The 26,546-nt window shown below is 49.4% G+C and overlaps 1 protein-coding gene across 2 annotated transcripts; it reads left to right on the plus strand.

Moving 5' to 3' along the window:
• The first annotated feature begins 8,537 nt into the window (after nucleotides 1-8,537).
• LAMP1 (lysosomal associated membrane protein 1) lies at nucleotides 8,538-26,542 on the plus strand. 2 transcript variants are annotated; one of them, XM_072761112.1, is made up of 9 exons: nucleotides 8,538-9,144; nucleotides 15,059-15,180; nucleotides 17,491-17,707; nucleotides 17,808-17,966; nucleotides 23,165-23,352; nucleotides 23,856-23,981; nucleotides 24,833-24,899; nucleotides 24,968-25,138; nucleotides 25,515-26,542. In XM_072761112.1, exons 1-9 carry the CDS (start codon nucleotides 9,093-9,095, stop codon nucleotides 25,652-25,654), a joined length of 1,242 nt encoding a protein of 413 aa, XP_072617213.1. In that variant the 5' UTR covers nucleotides 8,538-9,092; the 3' UTR covers nucleotides 25,655-26,542. The 2 variants fall into 2 exon arrangements, with proteins under 2 accessions (XP_072617213.1, XP_072617214.1); XM_072761113.1 differs by having other exon boundaries at nucleotides 8,879-9,144; nucleotides 15,062-15,180.
• The last annotated feature ends 4 nt before the right edge of the window (nucleotides 26,543-26,546 follow it).

Below are 26,546 nucleotides of genomic sequence, written 5' to 3' on the forward strand. Positions count from 1 at the left end.
CCAGCAGCCCGTGTGTGGGGGGAGGGTGGGCATGCTCTGGGTGGGCCTTAGAATGAGCCGGGCCAAAGATGAGGGTACGGGGAACACCCACCCACCGTGATTTCCAGGAAGGAGAAAAGCCACTCTGGAGGCAGGCTGCACTCCAGGGGTCATCTGAGACCCGTCTGTTTAGCCGCTTGTAGGTGTCTGGACATCATCATGTGGAGAGGCCACCCGGGTGGGCAGGAGTGGGGATTGGGGGCTGGGGGCCTAAACAAGCCACTGGGAAGCTCAGGCTCCTTCCAGCAGTGGGGAGACTGGCCTGCAGGTGGCTGTGGGTGCATGAGAGCCCCCTCCCCCACCTCAGGCCCCAGGTGAGGGGCCCAGGGTGATGAACTGCCCTGTTGTGCTGGGCTGCAGGAGGGCAGGGCCTGGGGGCAGTCAGGGGGCAGTGGAGGCTGCAGTATGGATGTAGCCATGGGCAGGGACGACCTGGTGGGCCCTGAGTCACCATGTGGGGTGACGGGTTCTCAGCAACCTCACAAGCCTTGGATCAACTTCGGTGATGCCCGTGTGTGCATGTGCACCTCTGACCCAGAGTCCATTGCCGCCCACTTATGTGGAAATACCTCTGCTGTCCTAACATGACGGAAGGGTTCCTGCCATCCCCCGGCCCATGGCAGTGTGTGTGTGTGTGCACACGCGCCTGTGTGTGTCAAGTGAGGGATGAGTTTGAGCAAACGTGGGATGGCAGGAAGGAACGGCGTCCTGGAGGGTCAGAAACAGGGCACAGGGGGCCACATGCCCACCGTGCTGATTTCTGTCAAAACAAATGACAGATGAGGAAGAAGAGAAGGGTGCCCGTGCCCCTGCGCCCGCCATCAACTTCCTGTACACAGAGCAGTGCTATAATGGTGCAAACCTCCATTTCCTTGACCCCTGTACTTGCAGTTTCTCAAGAGTCTGTACTGCAAACAGGACATGAGGCCCGGGCTCCCCCCCGAGCTGCTCCCCTGCTGCTTTCTCCCAATTTCTGACCACTCTCAGCAAATCACCTCTGTGTTTCTGCATTTGGATTCTTAATCAAACCTGGCACGTTGTGTCTACAAGCCAAATGTCCATCACTGGCAGGGGCAGCATCGCCATCCTCCCCAGAGCCCAGGAGTGGGCTGGCCCGCACCCGCCCCCACGTGGCCCCACAGCCCAGACACAGGGCTCCTGCCGGGGCTCCCGGGGGTCTCGGGGCCCCGCTCCCACTGCTGATGGGACACGCCCTGGCCGTTTGCCTGAATCCTTATTCTGCACAGCTGCTCCTCCTGACTGCACAGGGAACTCCAGGTTCTAAGTCATTTCCTCAGGGTACCTGGGTGGCTCAGCGGTTGATCGATCCTCTGCCTTCAGCTCAGGGCATGACCCAGGTCCCGGAATCGAGTGCCGCATCATGCTCCCTGCATGGAGCCTGCTTCTCCCTCTGCCTGTGTCTCTGCCTCTCTCTGTGTCTCTCTCATGAATAAAGTTAAAAAAAAAAACAAAAAAAAACAAAGTAGTTTCCTCAGAACTCTGAAGATGCTGTAAGTTTCCACTGCCATTTTGTAACCTGTTTTTTGGAGTGTTTTCCACAAAATGTTGAGGTCTTGTGTTCCTGACTTTTCCCGTCTAGTGGAGCCCTCTAAGTGCTGCCTAGCCAACAGGACACGGCTCCATTGGAGAGGGGCCCCCCACCACCCCCTTCCCATTGCAACTTTCCTGGGAGAAAGTCTAGCAAATGCCTGCCACATGCCAGTGGCAGCGACAGCCTCTGCAGCACTCTCCCCGCTGGTTTTCTGAGCACTCGGCCCCACAGCACACCTGCTTCTCTGGCCGCGGGGTCTTCTCTGCCCTCAGAGCAGTCAGGTTCTCAGGTTGGCACAGAGCCAGTGGCCCAGAGCTCGGGCTTTGTGGGCCTCATGCGGTCACTGTGCCGAGGCCTCCTTTACCCCAACTTTGAGACGTCACTTGCAGCAAATAGCTCATTACCAGGCCACAGACACAGACGCAGAGTCAGGGTCTCTTGGCTGGCTTCTGGCCTAAGTCATGGGCCTTAGAATGAGCCGGGCCAAAGATGAGGGTACGGGGAACACCCACCCACTGCGATTTCCAGGAAGGAGAAAAGCCACACTGGAGGCAGGCTACACTCCTGCATGATGCACTTTCTGCATCACCGTGCACCCTCCTCCCTGGTGCGCCCCTGAAACCGAATAGTGGCTGCCACCTGCTCCAGCGGTCCTGTCACCGGGCTCCACTCGCCCATCTCCTCCAGTGCTTTGTAGGGTGCATCTTGCAGCGTCAGGTGCATGACACATTCCCTGAACATAGGACTGGCGAGGTGCCAGGATGAGACATGAGGAAGGATTCGAGCCGGAGGAGAAACACAAGCGTGGGTGTGATGAACCAAGGAAGGAATCAGAGGAAATGGTCATTGGCCTGGGAGCTGTCAGTCAGGGGCTGCTAGAGGCAGGCAGAGGCAGGGCTCTGGATGAGGACACAATGAGGTGTACAGACTGGGAGGAAAGGGCTCAGTAGAGAGATCATGCCCAAGGGTGTGTGCGTGTGTGCATTGGTGCATGTGTGAGCATGTTTGCCTATGTGTACTTGTGCATGTGTGTACATATGTACATGTCATGAGGTCTGTGTACGTTTGTGTATGCATGTTTTGTGTGCATACATGTGTGTATGTAAATCTATTTGTGCATAAATGTATTTGCGTGTCCATTTGTGTTTACGTATTTGTGCACATCTGTATTTGTGTGTATACACGTGTGTATGTTTATGCATATTTGTGTGTGTTGATATATTCTTGTGAAAACAAGTTATTATGTAAAAGTAGGTACAGATGTGGATAAATACAAAGCAACAGACTGTAAGCCTGGGGAGATTTTTAAGGGTTATCAGTGACGAATTGAGATCAACTGCTTAGTAAGCCAAGACATTGCATTTGACAGTGGGCACTGTGTTCTGGGTCTCTTCTCAGTGATGGAACATTCTCGAGGCGTGGGAGTCAGTGCCAAGAGATAGTTTCAGGCTGCAGCTCTGAAGTCAGATGGCACGGGGGTCAGAGCCTGGCTCTGACACGGTCCGGATGCCCCTACAAAAATTACTTGAATTTTCTAAACCTGGTTTTCTTGTCTTCTTGAAGAGGATAATGCTAGCTAGCTCGTGGAGTTCTGAGTTGATGCGTGCAAGGGTCCTCATACCACATTCTGCCCGCCACAAAAGAGTGAGTGGCGTCAGTGCCCATCACAGACAAAATCTGCTCACAGGAGAGCAGGGAAGTATGGGAAGGTAATAAACTGGCCAAATGCCCTACGAAGCAGAGAAGAAAGACCAACATCTCCATCACCCACCAGACAGGCATGTTAAATACAAAAACACACACGGGGTAAGATAATGAAAAATGATCTACCAGGAAAACTAGTCAAGAAATCAATAGTGGCCTCATTCATACCAATCAGCACCCAAGATAAGATGTACTTCCAGAGACGAAGAGCTCACTTCACAAGAAGAATGGGTGCATCTGCCAGACTTAACTGTGAATGTGCAGGCATCTAAGTAACAGTCTCAGGAGGCTCGGAGCAAAATCCGACGGAACTGAGAAGAGCAGCGGCAGACAGATCCGTGTTTGTAGTCGGAGGCTACAATGCTACAATGCTTTGTTCAGTACTTGATAAACAGAAAACCAGGAAAAATATGAGCTATGATCCACCAACCTGACCTTTAAAAAAAAAAGAGATTTTATTTATGAAACAGAGAGAGAGAGAGGCAGAGACACAGGCAGAGGGAGAAGCAGGCTCCATGCAGGGAGCCTGACATGGGACTCGATCCCGGGACTCCAGGATCATGCCCCGGGCTGAAGGCTAAACCGCTGAATCACCCAGGCTGCCCCTGACCTTGTTAATTACGGAATACTGCACAATAGAACGCTCCCTCGCAGTGTGTGGGGATGTGTGTAGCGTGGGACAAATGAGTCTGTTTAAGAGAATGAAACTGTACAGAATGTCGTCGGACCACTGTGAAATTAAATTAGAAACCTAGGGATGCCTGGGTGGCTCAGTGGTTTGGCGCATGCCTTCGGCCCAGGGCGTGATCCTGGGGTTCGGGATCGAGTCCCACATCGGGCTCTCTGCCTGGAGCCTGCTTCTCCCTCTGCCTACGTCTCTGCCTCTCTCTCTGTGTCTCTCATGAATAAATAAAATTTTTTAAATAAAATAAATTAGAAACCTAACAAAGATCACTCTAAATAACTAAATGTTTGGAAATTCAACAATGCACTTTTTTTGAAGATACTATTTTTAAGCAATCTCTACTCCAAATATGGAGCTCGAAAAAAAAAAAAAACAAATATGGAGCTCGAACTCACAAACCTGAGATCAAGAGTCATGCACTCCACTGACTGAGCCAGCTGGGCACCCCTAGTAATATACTTCTAAATAAATAATCCAATGATTCTAATATAAAGAGAGAATTTAAGTAGATGATATACTTTTAAGTAAATAGCCTGTAACTCAAATAAAACAAGGAAAATTAGAAAATATTTTGAGCAAATAGGAAAACACAATATGTGAATTTAAAAAAAAAAAAAAAAAGGGATCCCTGGGTGGCGCAGCGGTTTAGCACCTGCCTTTGGCTCAGGTTGTGATTCCGGGTCCTGGGATCAAGTCCCACATTGAGCTCCCTGCATGGAGCCTGCTTCTCCCTCTGCCTGTGTCTCTGCCTCTCTCTGTCTCTCATGAATGAATAAAATCTTGAAAATAAAAGGTGAAAAATTTAACAACAGTGACATCCACTTTCAAAAACTAGAAACAGAAGAGCCACTTAAAACCAAAGTAAATGGAAGGAAATAAAGTAGAAATTAGAAAAGCAGTTAGAGAAGACCCACAGACCCTACGAGCCTGTAGCCAGACTGGTTGAAAGGAGAGGAAACAAAAGTTATCGAAACCAGGACTGAAAGGACACAGTTACAAGTCCTGTGGAGAAGGCTGTGAGTCGGTTTACACCAGTAAATTCTGTGGCTTCGCCGGCACAACCGAATTTCATGAGATTCACAAGCTATTCAGATAGACACGAGAAGAAACACAAAAGAGATGATTCTGTCATTGTAAATCTTTCCACAAAAATACTCCAGAACATAGTATTGAATGGAGCCCCATTCACAACAGTATCTGGAAATGTGTGAAAGACATGTTACACCTGCACACAAACACGTGCACTGGAAGCGACAAAGCATTGCTGAGAGTCACATAAAGAATAAAACAAAGAGCAGCATTGTGTCATCAAGGTGTCTGTTTTCTCCGAGCTGCTATGTGCATTAAATCCAATGTTCACCAAAATTCCAGCAGGGTTTTCCTTTGTAGAAAATGATCAGCTCATCTCAGAATATGCATGCAAACTCAAAACAACTTGTAAAAGAACACCTGTAGAGCGACCCCTCCCTAGTTTAGAGACCTGCTGTGAAGCGAGAGACAGTGACACAGATGAAGAAAATGGAGCAGAGAGCGCCACCACACACCACTGTGTGCAGTGGAGTCACTTCAGGAAAGATACCAAGGGAATTTAAGGCTAACACTAGTCTTTTTATCAAAGAGCTATCCATATGCCACAGATGGGGGCAATGAACACGGATTTTTTTCTCACGCCATCTGCAAAATTTAATTTGATCATAGGCCCAACTGTAGAAGCTAAAACCATAAAACTAGAAGAAAACATAGGAGAAAATCCTTATGATACCGGGAAATGCAGAGATTTCTTAGAACAAAAAAAAAGCATGAAGCATGAAAGAAATCCTGGTAAACTGGATTTTAATTAAATTTAAAGCTTGCTTTTCGAAAGATATTAAGAAATAGCAAGCCACATCATGGGAAAAATATGACAATACTGCAAAGTAGTATATTCAGAATATATTTAGAAAAGACTTAGAATTCAAGAAAACAATAAACCGTTTTTAAAAATTAGAACAAAGTTTGGACACATAACTAAAGATAGGTGAATGGTGACGAGCCCGTCAAAGGACCTCTTCATCTTGCTAGTCCTCAGGAAAATGCAAACTAGTCACAATGAGATGGAATTACACAGCTGTGGGAAAGACTGGTGATATTGATGAGGATGTTACTGTGGATGGATGATAGTACAACTGCTATGGAAAAATGTCCCATGGGGATCCCTGGGTGGCTCAGTGGTTGAGCGTCTGCCTTCAGTTCAGGTCATGATCCCAGGGTCCTGGGGTCGAGTTCCAAATCGGGTTCCCCATAGGGAGCCTGCTTCTCTCTCTGCCTGTATCTCTGCTTCTCTCGAATAAATAAAATCTTTCCAGAGAAAGAAAGAAAAGAGAAAAGAGAAACGGAAGGAAGGAAAAAAAAGAAAAGTGTCCAACGGCTCCTTCTTAAACATGCATGCCCTTATGAACCAGCTTTTCCATTCTGAGGTATTGACCCATGAGAAACAAAAGCATTTGTTCGCTCAGAAATGTGGTTTTGAATGTTCATCACAGCTTTGCAGGGAACAATGCAAAAGTCCTTCAGTAGGTGCAAGGGTGAACATGCAGTCCTGCATTGTGACCCACTCCCTCTGAGCATTCTCACGAGTGACAAATGTGGAAATATCTTTGTGTTGATTTCAGTTCCCATTGTGTCTCCTACTATTAGGAAAGGCTCTTTAACCACCTTTCATTTCCCAAACAAGCACAGGCCTAGGTAGCCTCACCCCCAGCCCCACGCCCACAGACTGCGACCTGGTGAGCATGTCCTTGGGAACATGAGCTTAACTGAAGTTACACACTTATTCCTGCTGTAAATGACTTGGGACTGTGAGTTACTCTGCTTTCCAAGAAAGTTTTAGTTCTTTTTTTTATGAGTTCCTTTTTCATAACCATCTAAAATGAAGACTGCTGCGGCTGGGGTATTTCAAAGAATCTCTGGAAAGAAACTTAGAGATGTGTACAAGACATGCAGAGAGGACGTTCTCAAGGACGTTATTTTAAACTAGGAGCCAGGGATCCCTGGGTGGCGCAGCGGTTTGGCGCCTGCCTTTGGCCCGGGGCGCGATCCTGGAGACCCGGGATCGAATCCCACGTCGGGCTCCCGGTGCATGGAGCCTGCTTCTCCCTCCGCCTGTGTTTCTGCCCCCCTCTCTCTCTGTGACTATCATAAATAAATAATTAAAAAAAAAAAATAAACTAGGAGCCAGTCCTGGTGGTCTCAGTGTCCTAAAGGAGAGCACTGGTTTTCATAAGCGCTGCGGGACAGGAGTCTCCCTTCTCCCCTCTCGTGAGCACGTTTCACTTGAAAGTTGGTGGTTCTCTTTCCTGACGTGTTACTCATTAACTTATCATACAACTTATACTTTTATGCTTTTCAGTCACGATTTACTTGCCTTTTGTACCGTTAATAAACCCCAAATAAATATTCTTGAGTAAGGGACAGGAGAACTGAGAAAGAGAAGTGAAAAGTCTTGTCCCCACATAGCAGATGCCAGTCGGGAGGTGGCACGGACCCAGCTGTGACCCTGAGTGCACACGGAGCGCCCTGCGTCCTGGCAGGCCCTGCACTGGCAAACCTCCCCAGGCTGGCGACGGGCAAAGACGACACGACGGGTAACCACTGAAACAGAAACAGAAGCAAACGCCCCGGCCTGTGTGATAAACGGGCAGGCAAAGGAAATGTCACGCCCTGGACGGCCGCCCTGGACGGCCGCTGGTGGGGCATGAACCGTAAGGTGTACTGAACAGCGGACACCGTGCTGACCGGGCGCTATTTCCGTGGCTGTCCACCTTCGGAGTCCTTAAGCACATTCCAGTCCCAGCATCACAGGCTGCATTCTCACCTCCCTCTTTTCCTTTGTCACTTCTTTCTTCACGGGGAGAAACCTGCGAATTACTATTATTTGCACAACAGCAATAAACGTACAAGGAGTTTAGGAACTGCTAACTCCTAGTCAGCCCCGTGGACGAGAGTAAAGAGAAACGTGCTTTAGCACGGGGTCTGGGGCCGGCGGGGCACGCGCATGCCCTGCCCAGCCCCCACTGCAGAGCCAACAGGAGTCTGGGGCCGGGAAGCTGCACAATTTACTCGGAGCAAGTGGACGTGACACTTGCGGGGAATCGAGCACCGTTCGGGAGAGTGACGGACAGCGGTCACCAGATCTGCGCTGGAGACACTCAAGAGACACCTCCCAGGGGCTGAGCCGTGACGCGCGGGGCAAGGGCAGGAAGGAGGAAGAGGGGGAAGAGGAAAAGGGGAAGGGGGGAGGAGGAAGGAGGGGCGCCACGCAGCCTCGCGGCTGCCACGGCGAGAGGTGGCCGAGGCGAGGGGGCCGTGTCTGAAGCCCAGACCCAGGGAGCCTCCAGGCACGCCGCGGAGAAGGCTTCGGGGCTCCCGGGCGCAGGGACGCGCAGCCCAGACGCAGCGGAGCCACTGCTGCCCCCCGCCCCGGCCCGACGGGTCCTGAGGGGGTGACCCAGCGGTCCCCGCAGCCGCCGGAGCCCCGCCCAGCTTATCTCGCGAGCATGCACGTCCGGGTCCCGAGCCGCCCGCTCTCGGCCGCACACGCCGCGGGTCGGCCGCCCAGGGCAGCCCCGGGTAGGCCTCGCTGCGTCCGCGGGGCGGCTTCTCCGGCTGCAGGCCTCGGCACACAGCCGCCCTCTCACGGGCACGTCCGTCTCCTCCTCCCGCCAGCGCCCGGGAGCCGCAGAGGGACCCTCCCTCGCACCCGCCCTCGGCGCCGACGTCCAGTTCCAATCTCCCCGATCGCTCCCAGGCTGAGAAGCCCGCCTGGCATCACGTGGCACCATGGTCACGTGCCTCCGGGTCACGTGAGAGGCGAGCGCTCGCCTCGGCGGAGACGGCGAGTCCTGTGCTCTCGCGAGACTCGTGGGGTCACGTGACAGCGCGGGCGCGGCGCGGCCTCACGTGACGGGCGCCGCCGGCCGAAGGGTCTCCTTCCTGCCGCGGGCGCCGCAGCGGCCGGGTCTCTGGACCGCGGGACCCTCACCCTCACGCAGCCCCCCGGCCCGCCCGCCGTCCCCCGGCCAAACCGCCCCGACCCGCTCGGCTCCCGCTCCGGCCTCGACAGTCCTCGCGCCCATGGCGGCCTTCGGTGGTGCCCGGCCGCGGCCTCTGCTGCTGCTGCTGCTCGGTGAGGGGCCGGGGTCGGCGGGGCAGGGGCTGCGGGGCGGGAGCTCCGGGTGTGCCGGGCCGGGCCGGGCCGGGGGGAGGCTGACGGCTTGGGGGGCCCGGGAAGGCTGCGGGGCCGGGGTCTCCGCGGGGCCGGGGCCGGGGTCTCCGCGGGGCCGGGGCCGGGGTCTCCGCGGGGCCGGGGCCGGGGGCGGCGGAGGTGGCGCCCGGGGTCTGGCGCGGAGCCCTCCGGCCGCTGTGGGAAGCTCTGGGGCCAGCTGTCAGCTGGGGGCCGGCCCCGTTGTCGGGTCCCTGGGCTGGTTTTGTGGGTGAGGAGTCGAAAAACTAGGGGTTGGTTGACTCCGGGCAGCCGCGGGTTATCCCCGGGGCCCGCGTGGTCCGTGCGTCCTCCCGGGTGGCGTGGCCTGCTCTCACCGAGGGTGGCGGAGCGGAGTCCGGCCGGCGCGCGGAGGCCGCGGTGGGCCGGGAGGGGCAGGCCCGGCCTCGCCTCCCCGCGGCCGCGCTCGCGGCTCGGGAGGTCCCGCGGGGCTGTGCTGCCCCCGTCGTGCGTGTGTGCGTGTGTGTCGGGGGAGGGGTGGTTCTGTGCCCCGGTAAGGCTGCTCGGACGCCCGGACGAACCTCCGGGAGCCCCTCCCGGTTAGGGCACAAGACCCAAGGGAGGCGCACGGCTCGCATCGCCCCGCGTACTGCCCGGCCCCCTGCCTCAGCTCTGGGATTTCACGGCCACTGGATGGATCTTGGTGTCCCGGATTTGTCTTGCCTGTTGTCCGGTAAAGTCGGTTTTCTGAACTGCAGGAAGAGCCACGAGGGACGGTGGCCTTAACTCGGGCAGTAAACCCCGAGCTTTGCCCTTCCCCGGCAGCTGTAATTATTTAGAGGAGGAACGGCTCGAACAAGTTGTCAGGGCAGGACGGCAGCACTGTTCTTACTAAAAGAATTCACAAAGAATTCTCATATTTTAGGTTTTAAAACTCACTTTCAAAATGAGGAGAAACGGGCTTAATCTCCTACATTGTGATAGCTGGGAGTAGTGTGCGTGTTATAAGCTTTTTAATGCCTGTTCCTTTGGGAGGATTTTTTAGGTTTTACAGTCCGATGAAATCCAACTTTTAGAAAAGATTTTAAATTTGGATGTAGGGAGCAGCCCCGGGGGCGCAGCGGTTTAGCGCCGCCTGCAGCCCAGGGCCTGATCCTGCGCGTAGGGCTCCCTGCAAGGAGCTGCTTCTCCCTCTGCCTGTGTCTCTGCCTCTCTGTGTGTCTCTCATGAATAAATAAATAAGATCTTTAAAAAAATTTTTTTGGATGTAGGCCTTTTAAAAATAATGTTTATTTTGATTTATTTTACCAAGAAGCATCTTTTCTAAAAACAAAATTTTTCAAACATGAAAACTATTAATTTTACCTGCATTAATAATTGGATGACTCTTAAAGATCAGTTTGTGTTGGAATATTTGGTAGAAAGCATAGGCGAGAGTGAACTGAAATTGGCCAGCATTTAGGATTAAGTGTCCTTGCGTAATGTGACCCTTTAAACCACTGGTGTCGACTAGATGATTTCCTTCCCCTTTCCAAATGAAGAACTGTCACTTAGGATGTTTGGAAAGTTTTACTCTATTTAGTAGTATTCATGATTGTGGGACCTTTGTCAGTTACTTGGATTGGTCACCAAATTCTTAACTATATTTGAGGTCAAAATGTTTGGGGTCCATGATTTTGAACTTCTTTTGTTAGGTGCTCCCTTTTCTCTGCATCCATGGGACTTGACTGCATGCGTATGTAGCTTGAGCTTTTACTGGAGCATCATTTCAGTTGTGCCGTGATAACCTGTACACAGGTCTCTCTCTCTTATCTTACAGCTCATCCTGTGCACATACATAGTAAGTGCTCAGTGCGTACATGTAAATGCCCAGTTTGACAGCGACAATCCCTAATCAGATATGCATACGTCAGCTCTTTAGAAGTGTCCACACTGAGCCCTGCTTCTAAAGGTTTTGATTCCATGTAAGGGATGAACTTTGGTCTTTTTTTGTTGTTGTTGTTCTTCTACCTTTAAATTTTCATAGACGATTATGTATTACCGTTTAAGATGAAAAATACTGGATTTAAAAGAAGCCAAGACAGACTAGGAAGTATTTTTGAAAAAAAAATTCTTTGAAGATTTTATTCATTTATTTAAGAGAGAGCATACACGAGCAAGGTGAAGGAGCAGAGGGAGAGGAAGAAGCAGACTCCACACCAAGCAGGGAATCCAATGCAGGACTTGATCCCAGGACCCTGGAATCATGACCTGAGCCAAAGGCAGACTGAGCCACCCAGGAGCCCCCTCTTATAAAAATTTTAATGTAGAAGTTTATCGACTTGTTCCTTTAGCTGGCAGTCTCTTCATTTCAAAGTGAGTCTTCCATAATTTGAAGTATGTTTGCTCACTCAGCAAGTGTTAGCACGGTTCAGATGTGTCATCCAATTCCAGATTGCTGAGCACCACTCACTAGCTTTGTGACCTTGAGCAAGTTAACATTCCTGTCCGTCCCTTCGTTTCCACAGCTGCACAAAGGAATCATAATAGTATTTACCTGTGGGGGTCGTCATGATAATTTAGTTGACTGCAAAGTGCTTGGAGCAGGACCTGGCGCATAGCAAGTGCTTGTTAAAATACTTGATGTTTTGTGTCAGGTACTGAGGATTCAGTGATGAACTTGGTAGGTGAGGTCTGAACAGTTCTATTTAAAATAACATGATCAGGGCACCTGGGTGGCTCAGTGGTTGAGCGTCTTCCTTTGGCTCAGGTCGTGATCCAGGGTCTGGGGATCGAGTCCTGCATCAGGCTCCCTGTGGGGAGTTTGCTTCTCCCTCTCTGCCTGTGTCTCTTCCCCACCCTTCCCTCTCTCTCATGAATAAATAAATAAAATCTTTAAAAAAATATATCAGCGAGTATTAAAGCCAGTGCTAATGCCTTGTACTGAGTGTTCTGCACTGGCTCATTTGATCCTCTAATAGCCCCAGGGCATCAGCACACTTGTTCCAGTTCATAGGCACCTAAACTGAGGGCAGCGATATCTACTGGCCCAAGGTCACACAACTACTAAGTGATGGAGGGGTTTGTCATAGAACCAGGCATGTTTCTCACAGCTGTACTTGTTTTAGAGAATGGAATTTCTACCAGTGGGAGTACGTTGAAGGAATAAGCCAAAGTTACTTCTTAACGTGATCCCTGAAACGATGATCAAGGTTGTGCTTGTGTGAAGGACTGCTTGAGATTAGCCGTTGCCAGCAGATCAGGGAGCCTAGCTTTGAAGAGGGACACCCACTCCTCAAGTCACTGCAACATTTTAATTCAAAAAAGAGGTTTTTTTCTTCTTAGTCAGCTATCAGTGTTAGAGAATTAAAAAAAAACAAACTTAAGACCATTAGGGGCCACTGGGTGGCTCAGTTGGTTAAGCATCTGCTTTTGGCTCAGGGTCCTGGGATGGAGTCCCGCATTGGGCTCCCTGCTCAACGTGGAGTCTGCTTCTCCCTTTCCCTCTCTCCCTTCACCTTGCTCATGCGTGCTCTCTCTGTCTTTAAAACGAATAATTTTTTAAAAATCTTTTTCTTTTTAATTTTTAAATTTTTTTTAAAAAAAGACTTCATTCATTCATGGGAGAGAGAGAGGCAGAGACACAGGCAGAGGGCAGTCCTCATGCAAGGAGCCCGACATGGGACTTGTTCCCAGGACTCAAGGATCACGCCCCAGGCTGAAGCCAGGTGCCAAACCGCTGAGCCACCTAGACATCCCCAATTTTTTTAAAGTCTTAAAAAAAAAACAACATTCTATTAGCATACACACATTTCTTTTATAATTTTACATTCTAATGCTTTTGTAGACCTTTTCCTCTTGACCAGAATTTGGCTTCTGGGGCTGTTTCTTATTATAACAGTAGAAAATTTCTGGGTCTCTCCAGAATAACTGTAGGTTTCTAGTGCTGGTAAAATTTACTTTAAATTTGTTTTTGTGATGCGTGAAGGCTCATATTTTCAGCATGTTTACTAAGTGAAAGAATTCTGCCTTTGAAAAGTTATTTAATGTGAAATATTTCCTAATGAAGTGTTTTGAGCAGAAAGTGTTTTAATGATTTAGGGAACTAATTTATAGAAGTGCAGCTTGGTGAAAGCTGATGTGCATGCTCCCATGTGAGGCAGCAGCCGACTGTGTCCATGGCATGTGCAATCACACAGGACTCTGCAGCAGCCAGGCCAGGGCCACAGCCATGTGAGGGCATCTCGGGCTTGAGAGAGCCAGTGACTGGAGCTGTACTAGCCCATGTACACGTGATCTGGGTCGGTGTCTAGTGTTTCTCTGGTTGCAGTGCCCATGCTTTAACACACGTGCTTCTGCCTGCTGAACATGCTTTGGCCTTGCTGGCATCTCTCTGGACCCCTGGTACACTTAGCTTGTCCCTCCCTGAAGGCATGAGGATGATTTGTCTGTTTTTTTGTTTTGTTTTGTTTTGTTTTTAAAAAACCTTTAATGAGTCAGAAACAAAGTGTGGAATTTTTTGTAGGTTTTATAATGGAAATTCATTTATCAGAGTTGCCTGAGGTGTAGTCTTGCCTGAATACTTTGGGGTATAGGTTAAAATTTTGCAAAGCAAAACAAACTACACAGGTTTCTTACTTGCCCTAGTTTGCTTCCTTCTGGTGCAGGAGCTTCTGTTTATGAACATAGATTTTGGTATCTCTCATACCAGAAGCTTATGGGAAACTATATGAGGTTTCTGGCTACTTTTTGCTTTATGCTTATAGTAGTTGGCTTTAAAGATTTTATTTTGTGAAAGTTCCAAGGGTAAAATGAATTGGACTTGTTGAGAGTCATTTATTTTGCTAGGGACACGGATTTTAGAATGGAAAGTTAATGGAGTGTCTACTGAGCATTTGGCCCGTGTCACATTTACACTCAGAGTGGTTGGAGCATGACTAAAGGGCGTGCAGGGGACTGGCAACGGCACACGGGGGAGGGCACATCACATCTGAACCTTGTAGTACGTGGTGCTTGCTGATGGCTGTTTGGCTGTAGAACTAGTGAAAACAACTATTTTTGCCCATCTGTAAAAAAAAAGAGTGTACTAACACGTGTGGCTTGGAAGAATTACCTATTGCTTTACCATAGTGGTCAGATTAGATTTGCTAACCTGCTCAGGACTGTTGGATGTCACGAAGCCAGAGATGGCACTGACCCTGAGAATTTAAGGAGGAAATAGCCACCATTGCTGTCAAGCTGGAGGGACCTGTGAGAGCTTCATTCTGTCCCTTCCTTCTGAGATATAGCAATCCTACCTAGACATGTTGACTGATGCCCTAACATCACAAAGCCAAGTCCAGGTTCGATCGAATCACTGTTTTTTGAAAACCTTTCTGAAATTGGGCAAAGAGCTCAGATCCATGCGTGCATGGCTTTTCTTGCCAGGCCAGCAGTCCACAAGAGGTAACAAGAAATCGTACTTTAGAGATACCACCAGTTCTCCCATGGGCTTCTGTAGAAGGTCAGTATTTAGGTTGAGTTGTGCCTCCAGAACCCTAGCACATCTTCCAGAGGTCCTCTGAGGACTGAGTGTGGAGCAACTTGTGCCTAGGGATGACCTGGAAATTGACATGTGACTTCCCCATCAGTGTCCTGACATCAAGCATTAAAGAGCTGTCGACCAGATTGGCAAACTGTGATCAATGGGTTTAGAGTTAACATTTCCAGAATTGTATCTAGCAGGAACAGGACAGAGGATCTATCTGAACCCAGCCTTGGTAATCCTTGTATCTCATTCTTTTAAGAAGCAGGTGGTATTTCCTAATAAAGCCCATTATTGCCACAGCTAGAGACAACAGAAGCATTCAGTTGTATTTTCAAAAATGTGTTTGGATATTTCTGTCTTTCCTGGAGTTAGCAGGCCTCGTACATGGCGCAGCAGCAGTGTTTGTGGTGAAGGATGCCAACGGGACGGCTTGCATCATGGCTAACTTCTCGGCTGCCTTCTTGGCGAGCTATGAAACCAGGAGCGGTCCTAAGGTAGGAAACACTGGGTCCTTCATACAGTGTGTGGTGTGTGTGTGAAGATTTTTTTTATTATTTGAAATGTTTGGAAAAGGACTTCACTGTAATGGGGTTCACATATGCATGTGCCCCGCTGGGCTTGTCAGCTGCCTGTGTCCCTGTGTACCCTAAAGCTGCAATCATGATGTGTAGACCATTCTGTTATCTACTTTCACTGTCTGGTAGGAGCATTGTCCCAGACTTCTGCACGAGTTTCTTCTGTGGTCACAATGCAGCCCTCCCTGTGCAGGCAGCCTGATGTGTTAGAGCCTCTCCTGGAACCCCGGCCGTCTCTTACTCTCAGGCTCCGGGCACAGCTGTGTGACTGTATCTCTTCTGTCTGCAGTTTGCCCTGACATCTGCAAGCACTGTCCTCCGATGCCTTCTTCAGCTTTCTTAAAACAACTTGTACTACCACAGGATAAAAAAGGCTGTTTGCATTTGTAGACTTCTAACACATAAGCTACATTTGCATTTTTTTTCTTTGTTAACTGTGGGCATTTCACTGAGAGATTTTTTTTTAAGATTATTTATTTATTTATTCATAGAGACACACACACAGAGAGAGAGAGAGGCAGAGACACACACAGGCAGAGGGAGAAGCAGGCTCCACGTTGAGCAGGCTGCCTGACATGGGACTCGATCCAGTTTAGACTACCATGTTTCCTTCCACACCTCCTCTGACAGCATTAGATCATCTTACCACCGCTCAGGGCAGCAGTGGGGTCCGACATTCAGAGCCCTCAGGACTTTGTGCCAGGTGCTCAGGCCTCGTCTGCTTGTGTGTGCTGGTCTCCATGTGTATGTGGCTGCACCTGAGGTGGCAGAGGCCTGGGACAGTTGTCCCACAGAAGCCCTCAGGTTACAGAAATAGGTCCAAACACCTTTTGTGGTCATTGCTACTTTACTTTTTCTGTGTTTGGGGTTTTTTTTCATGTCATCTTGATATATGTTAATTATATTCCACAAATGGGATCACCCACATGCTGCTGTGTACCTTACTCTTTATCACCATAGCTCTGTCACCTTGTGGAGTTCTGTCATTTCTTTTTTTTTTTTTCCCTAAAGATTTTTATTTGTTTATTTATGAGAGAGAGACAGAGACAACAGGCAGAGGGAGAAGCAGGCTCCATGGGGGGAGCCCGATGTGGGACTTGAACCTGGGAATCCAGGATCATGCCCTGAGCCAAAGGCAGGTGCTAAACTGCTGAGCCACCCAGGCGTCCTGAGCTCTGTCATTTCTTGGGAGCAGCATTAGGGTACACCATCTCCGTGTTTTCGCTAGTGGGTTCAGGTCATGTTGGTGCTCTTGAGGTGGTTTTGTAGTGGTCAGTTCAAATGGTTCTTTGGGGCAGCCTGCGTGGCTCAGCAGTTTAGCGCTGCCTTCAGCCCAGAGTGTGATCCTGGAGACCCGGGATCGAGTCCCACGTCAGGCTCCCTGCATGGAGCCTGCTTCTCCCTCTGCCTGTGTCTCTGCCTCTCTCTGTGTGTCTCTCATGAATAAATAAATAAAATCTTTAAAAATAAAATAATTTTTTTTCAAATGGTTTTTTTTTTTTTTTTAAAGATTTTATTTACTTATTCATGAGAGACACAGAGAGAGAGAGAGGCACAGACACGGGCAGAGGGAGAAGCAGGCTCCATGGAGGGAGCCCGACATGGGACTCGATCCCAGGTCTTCAGGATCCACACCCTGGCCTGAAGGTGGCGCTAAACCACTAAGCCACCCGGGCTGCCCCTGGTTCTTTGTTTAAAGACTTTTTAAAAGTACAGTTGACAAATAGAACTATGTCATTTTCAGGCTATAGCTTTGTGATTTGACAAGATTACACGTTATGCTGTGCTCACTGTACATGTAGCTACCATCTGTCCCATAAAAGGCATGTTCCTTAAGGATTTTTATAGCAAACAACTAGTAATGGCTTTTCAAATATACACATTTCACTTGAAGCCTGATAAGAATTGTTTACCGAGATAATTTTAGTTTTAATTATGTTATAAATTAAAATTATGTTAATGAAGAATGTTTAATGATTTGAGTAACTGTCAGCTTTGCCTTTAACACTTTTTCAGTCTGTATCAACATGTACTGATTTTCCTTGTATTTTTATACAATTTTACGTTAAAAAGTTAATATACTAATGGTGGCTTCTGAGAAGGAGCTGAGGTCTGACTTCCTGAAGGTCTTTTTTTGGCACATCTTTCTTTTTTTTTTTTTTTTCTTTGGCACATCTGAATCCCTTTCGTGACCTGCATCCTGACTGGGTCTGTTGTCCTTTGTTCTAGAATGTAACCTTCGACCTGCCGTCTGATGCAGTGGTATTAAATAGCAGCTCTTGTGGTAAAGAGAACACTTCTGACCCCAGTCTCATGATCGCTTTTGGAAAAGGACATGGGCTGACCCTCAATTTCACAAGAAATGCAACACGTTACAGTGTTCAGCTGATGAGTTTTATTTATAACTTGTCTGACACACAGATTTTCCCCAATGCAAGCTCCAAGGGTAAGAACCAAAAATGACTAGTTATAAAATTAAGAAAATTCAGTTGGAGAGTGTCTAAAATTTTTACCTAAGTTAAAAATTGATTTTTTTTTTAATACAGAAACCAAGACTGTGGAATCTGCAACTGACATCAGGGCAGACATAAATAAAAAATACAGATGTGTGAGCAACACCCAGATCCACATGCACAATGTCACTGTCACGTTCCGTGATGTCACGATCCAGGCGTACCTTGCCAACAGTAATTTCAGCAAGGAAGGTAGGACACTGCCTTTGACCCAGGTGCCCAGGCCCAAGGAAGACGTGGAGAAGCTGAACTGGCAGCTCTCATTTAGAACTTTGTCTCTTTAAAGAAAGTGATCTCTTTAGGTGAGGTTGGACAGATACTGATTTAAAAGGGATAGAAGGGCAAAGCATTTTAATTCCTTTTTGGGAAGCCAATGAGGTCAGGGTGGTAGGCTCTCTTCCAGTTCAAACCAAGTGTCTTCTCTCCAAGACCTATATTTATCTCTGTCGAGCTTGGCAAGCCCAGGGGAAGATGGTGGCAGGACCTTGAGTGTCTTTTGGGGGCTCATGATCCACCAGAGAGGCACCTGCCAGCCCAGCTCCATTGGTGGGTTCTGGGATCCAACAAGAGGGCTCCAGGCTCCTCGCTCTGTGGCCTTGGGTAAGGTGGTCAGCCTCTTGTTACCTTGGAAAGTAAGGATGATAGCCTGTGTTAGCAGGTCCTTGCAATTAAAAAAGAAATTTATGCAAAGTGCTTACATCAGGGCCTGGCTCAGTAAGTAGCAAAGAATGTTGTCATTCAGTTAGGACTTTCTCAGCCAGCCAGTGAGCTCACAGGTCACCGTCCTTTTCCTGAAGGTTGAAGAGGATGATCACCTCAAGGAAGTTGTCCCTTCTCCTCGGTGTTTAGCCGTGCTCTTGTGAGCTTTAGTTTGCCATATCCCCGGTGGTGTGTCTGGAACACTCAGAGTTGCCTGCTGGCGTGGGACTGATTTGCACCAAGTCTCTGGTGCTCAGGGGCACAATGGACCAGTTAGCATTTTGTGTGGTTGGGTACAGGTGTCCTGAGAGGCATGTGGCTCTTAGTGGGGCCAGAAGCTGGCCTGCAGGTGCCATCTAGTCCGCTCCGCTGTCTGTAAGGCCAGTAAGCTAAAAATGGATGTTATGCTTTATCAATTTAAGGTTAAGAAAAGTCAAAAGAACATTTCACAGCACGTGAAAATTACATGAAAGTCAAGTTTCAGTGCCCATAATGGAGTTTCTTTAGCACACATTCATTCATACATCTGTTTCTGTGGCTGCCGTCACACTCCCGTAGCAGAGCCGAGATGGCACAGGCCCTGCACAGCCACAAGGTCTAAAATGTTTGCCGTCTGTAACTGGGAAAGACACGTCCAGCAGCAAGTGTACGGGGTGTAAGGGTAGGTCTGTGTGAGCTGGAGCAGCTCTCGAGGAGACTGGCTGGACTGGCCTTTCTACACCACCCTTTTCTGGGGAGCTATGTGTGTGCATGTCAGTCAGCAGGCCTGAGTGTGCACATTGACACTTGCCTGCTCAGGCAAGGAGTGACTGGGAGTGGTCAGAGTCACACTAAACGTGGCAGGAGCTGATGCTCACGGTTGCAGGTATCTGGGTAGCTAGGTTTCATCCCCAATAGTCTCCGTCCAGCCTGGAGCAGAAGGGAAAAGCAAAAACTGCTAAGGACCTTGGGAAATGAGCATCCTGGCTTGCTAGCTCGGCACAGTGACCTCCGCTACCTGGGCCTCTGGGTGGTCATGGAGTATATAGCTCACCTTTATGACTTGTTGTCTTCTGCTTGGAAAGCTGCTGAGCCCAGACATAGGTGACCTGGTCTTCCCTGTCTGGGTTCCCCAGGTGGTGTGGTGCCCGGCTGGTGGAGTTACTGAAGGTGCTGGAGCCTGACATAGGGCTCCAGCTTCTGGTCTAAAATTCCATGTGACAATGGAGAGGCTAATTTCTTTGAAAGCTAATTATTTTGGTTTTTAAATAGATTTTATCTTTCGGAGCAGTTTTAGGTTCACAGTTAAACACGGCACAGGATTCCCACATAGTCCTGTCCCCACATGCACATAGCCCTTCACTGTTAGCATCCCGCGCATTACTCCCAGTGGGGGACATATGTGTGTGATTCAAGTAGAAAAGATACCTCCGTAAGGTTGGTCCCTCCCTACACCCGTGTCCCAGCCGCTGGCCCCCCTTATCAGAGGACTGTTCACATCCTATGAGGGTTAACTGAGGGTGGATTATTTTGAGTGTGTCATGGGCAGCTGCTTGCTCTCTTCTGTGAGTTGTTGACCAGAACCTTGGTCCCTAAGCTCAGCCTCACTCTCCACCTCCCCTTGTGTCCCATGGTTGTTCCTGTCATCAAAGCTTGCTTTCATTTTATGTTAAATTTGCTTCTACTGATATGGCTGTGGTTTGGAAAGGAAACTTGCTTTTTAAAGACACGAGAGCGCTCTCTTAGTGAATCTGCTGGGAAGAGGAGGTTAAGTGGCAACGCAGAATTGCACAGAATGTCCTATACAAATTGGCATGCCCGTGTGACAGGCTGGAAGGCTTGGTGAGATCATGGTACACCTGCATACTCTTCGCTGGGCAGGAAGGAGTCCCCATAGGGCTTTTGGGATCCTGTCACTATTGGGTCACTTCCTCTGAAGTCACCCCTGATCAGCCTTTACCTGGAGTGCTAAGAAATGAAATCAGCAAACAACAAATCTGTACCCTGAACTCCAGGGGCTCCCCTTCCCCCTGCACACCCATTCCCCCACTATACACTCACACCCACACCTGTGATGTCTTCTGTACTTTCTGGGATGTGGTCCTCTGGTGGCCTGGGTCCATGTTCAGTGATAGGGGAGTTTTCCAAGCAGCTGTGTGGGCGGAGAGGAGCTCCAGAATGGGCGTCTGCTGTATGGGCAAGGGCCGCACTGTTCCCAGAAAGTACGACAGCGATCCTTGAACAACACAGGTGTGAGCTGTGTGGGTCTTTTTACATGTGGATGTGTTTCAGTAAATGCAGTACAGTACCATAAATATATTTTTTTCTCTATCTTCTTTTTAAGAATACACTATATAATATCCATAATATACAAGATGCCTGTTAGTGGGCTGTTATTGGTAAGGCTTCTGGTCAACAGTAGGTTTTTAATGTAAGTTTTGAGAGGAGTCTGAAGTTAACATGGATTTTTGACTGGCAAGGGTCAGCTCCCGAACCTGTGTTATTGAGGGGTCAGCTATAGTTGATGACACAACCTGAACCGTGTTGAAGCTTAGCTGTTAGTATATTCCATTGGTACCTCCCTGTGAACCTGGGGTGTGATTCATGGAGAGCCCCCTGGCTAGCCAGCATCTCTGCCTTAGGGATGACTCCCAGGGTGACGCAGAGCATGAGCTGCTACTAAAGTGCCTCTCTCCTGGGTGACTTTCTGACTGTAGCACACGTTTACCTGAAGTTTGGCTGCTGGCACACCATTTGGGGCCTTCAGGGCACAGAAGCTTTTGAAAATCACATGAGGAATCATGGATGGATGCGCTGAGCCTGCGTTTTCCTGGGGTGCCTGGTCTTCCCAGAGGCAGCCTCACATGCATGGATGGCACTTAGCACATGCATGCATTTTACTGATGATTTCCCTGTGGGCTGAGCACTCTGCAAGTTGGACTGTCATTTCTGCCTTGGGGACAGGGTGCTTAGAGTGCAGACTATGCGTTTGCAGTTCAGCGGGGGGAGGGCGCTTGGTCTGTGCAGATTTCCACAGTTCTGACCGTACATTGTGCTCTAAGGCTGACGCTTTGCAGCCTGTTATATGAAAACTGTAGATTGTGTGTACAGTTGCTGGTCAGATTTGTGTAGGTTACTCTCCCCCCTCACCCATGCGTGCTGTGTGCCCATCTAGATCAGGATTTTGAGGTCACCTGTTCTCGTTTTGCGCATTGAACTGTGTCCTGTTCTGTAACAGTTTGTAAAGTAATGATAAGGCTATTCTAAATGGCAGCTGTAACATTAGCCTGCAGCTTTAGCTCCAGGGGAAGGGTGGGCCATGTGGCCACTGGAAGCCCGAGGTTACACCCACTCTATCATGCTTTTTTCCATCTTTATCTTCTGTCTAGAAAGGCATTTGACTGTAGAGGATAGCATTATGTGAAGGCAGGCTGTGTGAGTGAACATTACAGAAAGTGTGTGGAATTACTTCTGTATAGGGTGAACTTTTCTTTTTCTCCCCACCTTGACCCTCTACCCAGGTAGATGGGATGTGGAGGAGGAAGTGACAAAGCTTCCTTTGAGCTTGGAGCAGGAACTGATCCGGCAGTTATATAGCAGCTTCCTGGCAGGCACTGTGGCCCAGGGTGTGGTGGGGCTGCTCCCATGGCTTAGTCCAGCAGAAATGGGGACAGGGTGGGAATTTGATGGAAATTGTATAAATGCTGTTCTAGACTTACTGATTACCCACAGAAACAGGGTGGTAAAACAACTTGGTTTGGGGATGGTGGTTCCTGGAAGTGCTGTGATGGATCTGGGTGTTTTCGAATGTCAAGGAATCTTCCTAGAAGGCAGCTATCTGTCCTGTATGCACCTGTAGAGAACATTCATTTTTTTTTGCTTTTAGTTCGGTCTGCCTTGATTTTTAAATGTAAGTTTTTGTTGGAAACAATTCATACTGGAGTAAATTCTGAGAGCCTGCATCCCATTTAACCTCCTGAGCATATATCCTCTGGGGCCACCATGTGGCCTCCTTCCCCGGGGTCTTCACTCACACGTACTGGACCTTCTTCCCACATGAGGGTACCTGCCTGTAGGTGCCTTCACCCCATCTTGCTTCACATAACCCACAGCAGCTGGCTCACTCATGCACCTGGACTCAGCTCTGGTCTTGTCTCGCAGGGACCCACCTGATGCTCCTACCTTTAAAGGCCTCCTGGGCTACTTTCCCACAGGTACCATGCTGACGGCACTAGCTTTGTCATAGTGTGTGTGTCTGGAGCTGGCTGTCCCTCCTGAGCCTGTGAGATCTCCAGCACCAGACCCAGTATACAGCCACACAGAGAACTGGTTTGAATTGTTGCCGTTTGCAGTGGTGTGTGGCTGCCTGTCCAAGCAGCAGGTGACAGTTAAGGTTTTTTTTACTTCCCAGTACGAAGGAAGGTTTGTCATGCAGACAGAAGGGGATGGATCTGTGAAGGCAGGGTTGCAGAAATGCTGAGCTGGAAGAGCATCCAGTCAGAGCTGTGGTGCAGGGGCAGGAGTGGAGACCACCTGTGGGAGAGCGGCACCTACCTGTCTTGTACTTCCAGAGTTGGGTAGCCACCTGTCATCCAACCATGCAGACTGAGAAGTCACATTCTGCACATGGGGCTAGCTGAGTCTGCGGGGGTTGTCATAGCTCCTGGTGGTTTGAGGACTCACTTTGTCTCTCTCCCCACTTGTCCATCCAGAGACGCGCTGTGAGCAAGATGGGCCTTTCCCAACAACAGCACCGCCACCACCTCCCCGCCCTTCACCGTCCCCAGCGCCCGAGAGCCCCTCTGTGCACAAGTACAACGTGAGTGGTGCCAACGGGACCTGCCTGCTGGCCAGCATGGGGCTGCAGCTGAATGTCACCTACAAGAAGAAGGACAACACGGTAGGCTCTGCCTCCAGAGACCCTTCCTTCTGTGGTAGGGGTGTCGGCCCACGAGCGCGGTGGTGGTGGTGGTATCTGTTCCATGATGAGCCCCTGGCATACAGCCATACCCATCTGTCTGCACACCAGGGTGGCTTTTCTCCGAGACAGAATCAAGGAGCTGCAGGGTGGTCTGAAAAGCCGGAACTCTGAAGGGCGCGTTTACTGACACCCGCCCCTGCCCCAGAAGAACATTACACTTTGCTTTAAACATACACCATTCCAACATTTTATGATTTTCCTTTGAAGTACTACTGCCACCTACCAGGGACCACGCATGTCTCAGGGCTGTGCAGGGAACTTGAGTGTGATGGGTATGCAGTGTGTGTGGACCTTCCCTTCTGCTTCTGGTTAAAATGATTGTGGCCTTGAAGTTCCTGTTTTAAGATTACTTTTTTTTCTCCAGACTATAGAGGACCTGGGGTGTGACAGGGCATGATAACTTGTCTTCTTTTCCTACTTAGACTATGGTGAAAGTGGTCAGCATCAACCCGAATAAGACCACCGCCGGAGGGAGCTGTGGTGCCCAGCTGGTGACCCTGGAGCTCCGCAGCGAGAGTGTCGCTCTCCTGGTCTTCCAGTTTGGGATGGTGAGAGGCTCCATGTTTGTACTCCGGGGGCTTCAGTGTGGGAGCTGCTGGCATCTCAGCCTGCCACTCACTGTGGCTCTTCCTCCTGTTTGTTCACACATGTCTGCTGCACAGCGGTGGTGGAGCTGAGGGTACTGTGCGCCGGCCGGAGTCAAAATCAGATTGAGGTGCCAAGACCTACAGCTCTGCCTTCTGAGGAGGGGGGGTCTGCTTTCTGTGTCTTCCTTGTTTGCTGGTGTTTTGAACCCTCAGCCCTCCCATCCTCTTTCCCTGAAGGAATGCCTCGGCTGGTTCCTTTATGCACCAGATGTGGGGGAACGCCTGGGGCCGGTGCAGCTGTGCTCAGCTCAGCCTCCCGCCTCATGCACTGTCGGCAGCGTCTCTGGGTCCTTCCTGAGGGGCAGCATCTCTGGGGCCTGGGTCTTCTCTTCCTTACACCTGTCTGGGACGAATCCTCTGTGATGTTAGTAAAGTCCTCTAGGAAGAACAAGTGCCATCTGTGAGCGTTTATAGTATGCACTGCAAATGAGCTGATTAACAGTTGGGTTTCTTCTAATAAAGTTCTATTCCTGAAATTCAGCAAACATTAGGAAAGAGTTTGCTTTCTTGGAACATGGCTCCTTCCCATCCCTATTTTAGCAGAGTCTGATTCTGTAAGAAAAAAAAAGTCTACAAGGAAGTAAAAATTAGGTTTTGAGATTTATGCAATGCCTTTTACACATCGCATGCTCTACAGCTTCATGCTAAAGCTAGAAATACAGGAGTCAGACTTATTACCAGATGACCCTTCAGGTTTGACAGTAAACATGTGAATCTGGCAAGCGGCTAAGAATTCTCTCCTTCTCTTTAAGAATGCAAGTACTAGCCGGTTTTTCCTGCAAGGAATCCAGTTGAATATGACTCTTCCTGATGCCAGAGGTAAGACCGCCACCACTCCCCTGCCCATCCAGGTGCCCCAGAGCACTCACTGTCATGTGCCTTTGCAGACCCCACCTTTAAGGCTGGCAACAACTCTCTGAGGGCACTTCAGGCCACCATTGGGAATTCGTACAAGTGTAACGCCGGGGAGCATGTGCAAGTCACAGAAGCCTTTTCTGTCAACATCATCAAAGTGTGGGTCCAGGCTTTCCAGGTGCAAGGTGACAAGTTTGGGTCTGGTGAGTAGCACCCAGGGCAGCATTTCAGACTCTCCGCAGGGTCAGCAGGCTGTGATTCTGTCTGGATATATAATCGTTTAGGGCAAATTCCCCTTCCTGCATCCTCTGGCCTGCGGAAGGCTCAGTATCTTACAGATGTGAACCGTGGTGGCATTTGAACAAAGGTCCTATTAAGCACTGGCCTGCATCTTCCCCTGTGAAAGCATGGTCTAGGAATGCTGCTGTTTGCTGTATTGTGTTCAAGCAGTAGTTGATTAGAATCAGAGCCCGTCCTGTTCTGTCCTCGTGGCTGGATTGTGGGAAGGGCTGAGGAGGAGGGGGAGGCCCATTCCGGGGTAGTTGGTATGAGCATGGTACGCTCCCTCTGTTTCTGCAGTGGAGGAGTGCCAGCTGGATGAGAACAGCATGCTGATCCCCATCGCCGTGGGTGGTGCCCTGGCAGGGCTGGTCCTTATCGTCCTCATCGCCTACCTCATTGGCAGGAAGAGGAGCCATGCCGGCTACCAGACGATCTAGCACAGCCGGGAGAGGCACAGACCAGCAGCTGCTGCGGGGCCTCTGCTCATTTTCCTGAGTTTAGATTGGTGTTGAGGGAGGCACACTTTCTTGCAAACTGATTTCAAATCTGCTTTATCCAATGTGAAGTTCACCCTGCAGCATTTACTATGCACAAGAGTAACTTTAAAATGACGGTGTTAATTTTGCTAACTGGGTTAAGTATTTTGCTAATGGTTAAATGTTAATATTTACCAAAGTAGAACTTTAAGGTGGGAGGGTAAGAATGCTTATCTAAAAGGGCACTGGCTCCACTATCATTTGGCTTTTAAGCCAAATTTTAGATTCTGGTGTTTGGCCTCTTCATTCTTGATTGAACTTTGTAGCCTCACCGTGGGAGGTACCTGGTCTTGACCTGAGGACTGAGGAGAGCTGGCTAAGTGTTAGACTGGTATGCATAAGAAATTAATAGATCTGAAATTAAAGATCTGAAAACAGAAGTACACCAAAAGATGAAAATCCGGAACACTTAAATTAAGCTTTAGAAGCCAAGACTGGCCAAGACTGGCCCGGCCTCCCTCCCCCCCCCCCCCCCCCCCCCCCGCCCCGGGGCTCACAGCTGAGTACTACAGCATCAGGGCCTGCCTGTGGTCTTTCCATGCTCTGCCACTCGAGAGCTGGCACTTTTTTTAAATAGACAAATGGGTGTTATTTTTATTTACCTTTTTGTAAAGTGATTTTCAGTCTTCTGTTTGAGGTTCGAGGTGATCCTGTCCTGCACTTGTGTAAATACTGGGTATCACGCTCTGATCTACCCGCTTGCTGCTCGGGTGGCTGTGCACTGAGGACCCTTCATGTCACGCATTGCTGTAACAATGCTAATAAAACATCTCTTTCTTTCTTTGCCTAGACC

This window comes from Vulpes vulpes, chromosome 6 (assembly GCF_048418805.1).
Source record: "Vulpes vulpes isolate BD-2025 chromosome 6, VulVul3, whole genome shotgun sequence".
In the NCBI taxonomy this organism is placed as follows: Eukaryota; Metazoa; Chordata; class Mammalia; order Carnivora; family Canidae; genus Vulpes; species Vulpes vulpes.

Excerpts from the sequence above, each read along its gene's own strand:
- LAMP1 (XM_072761112.1), top strand. The coding sequence starts at position 9,093 with ATGGCGGCCTTCGGTGGTGCCCGGCCGCGGCCTCTGCTGCTGCTGCTG. Across the intron at positions 15,181-17,490 it reads AAACCAGGAGCGGTCCTAAG|AATGTAACCTTCGACCTGCC; the intron begins GTAGGAAACACT and ends CCTTTGTTCTAG. Across the intron at positions 17,967-23,164 it reads CAGTAATTTCAGCAAGGAAG|AGACGCGCTGTGAGCAAGAT; the intron begins GTAGGACACTGC and ends TTGTCCATCCAG.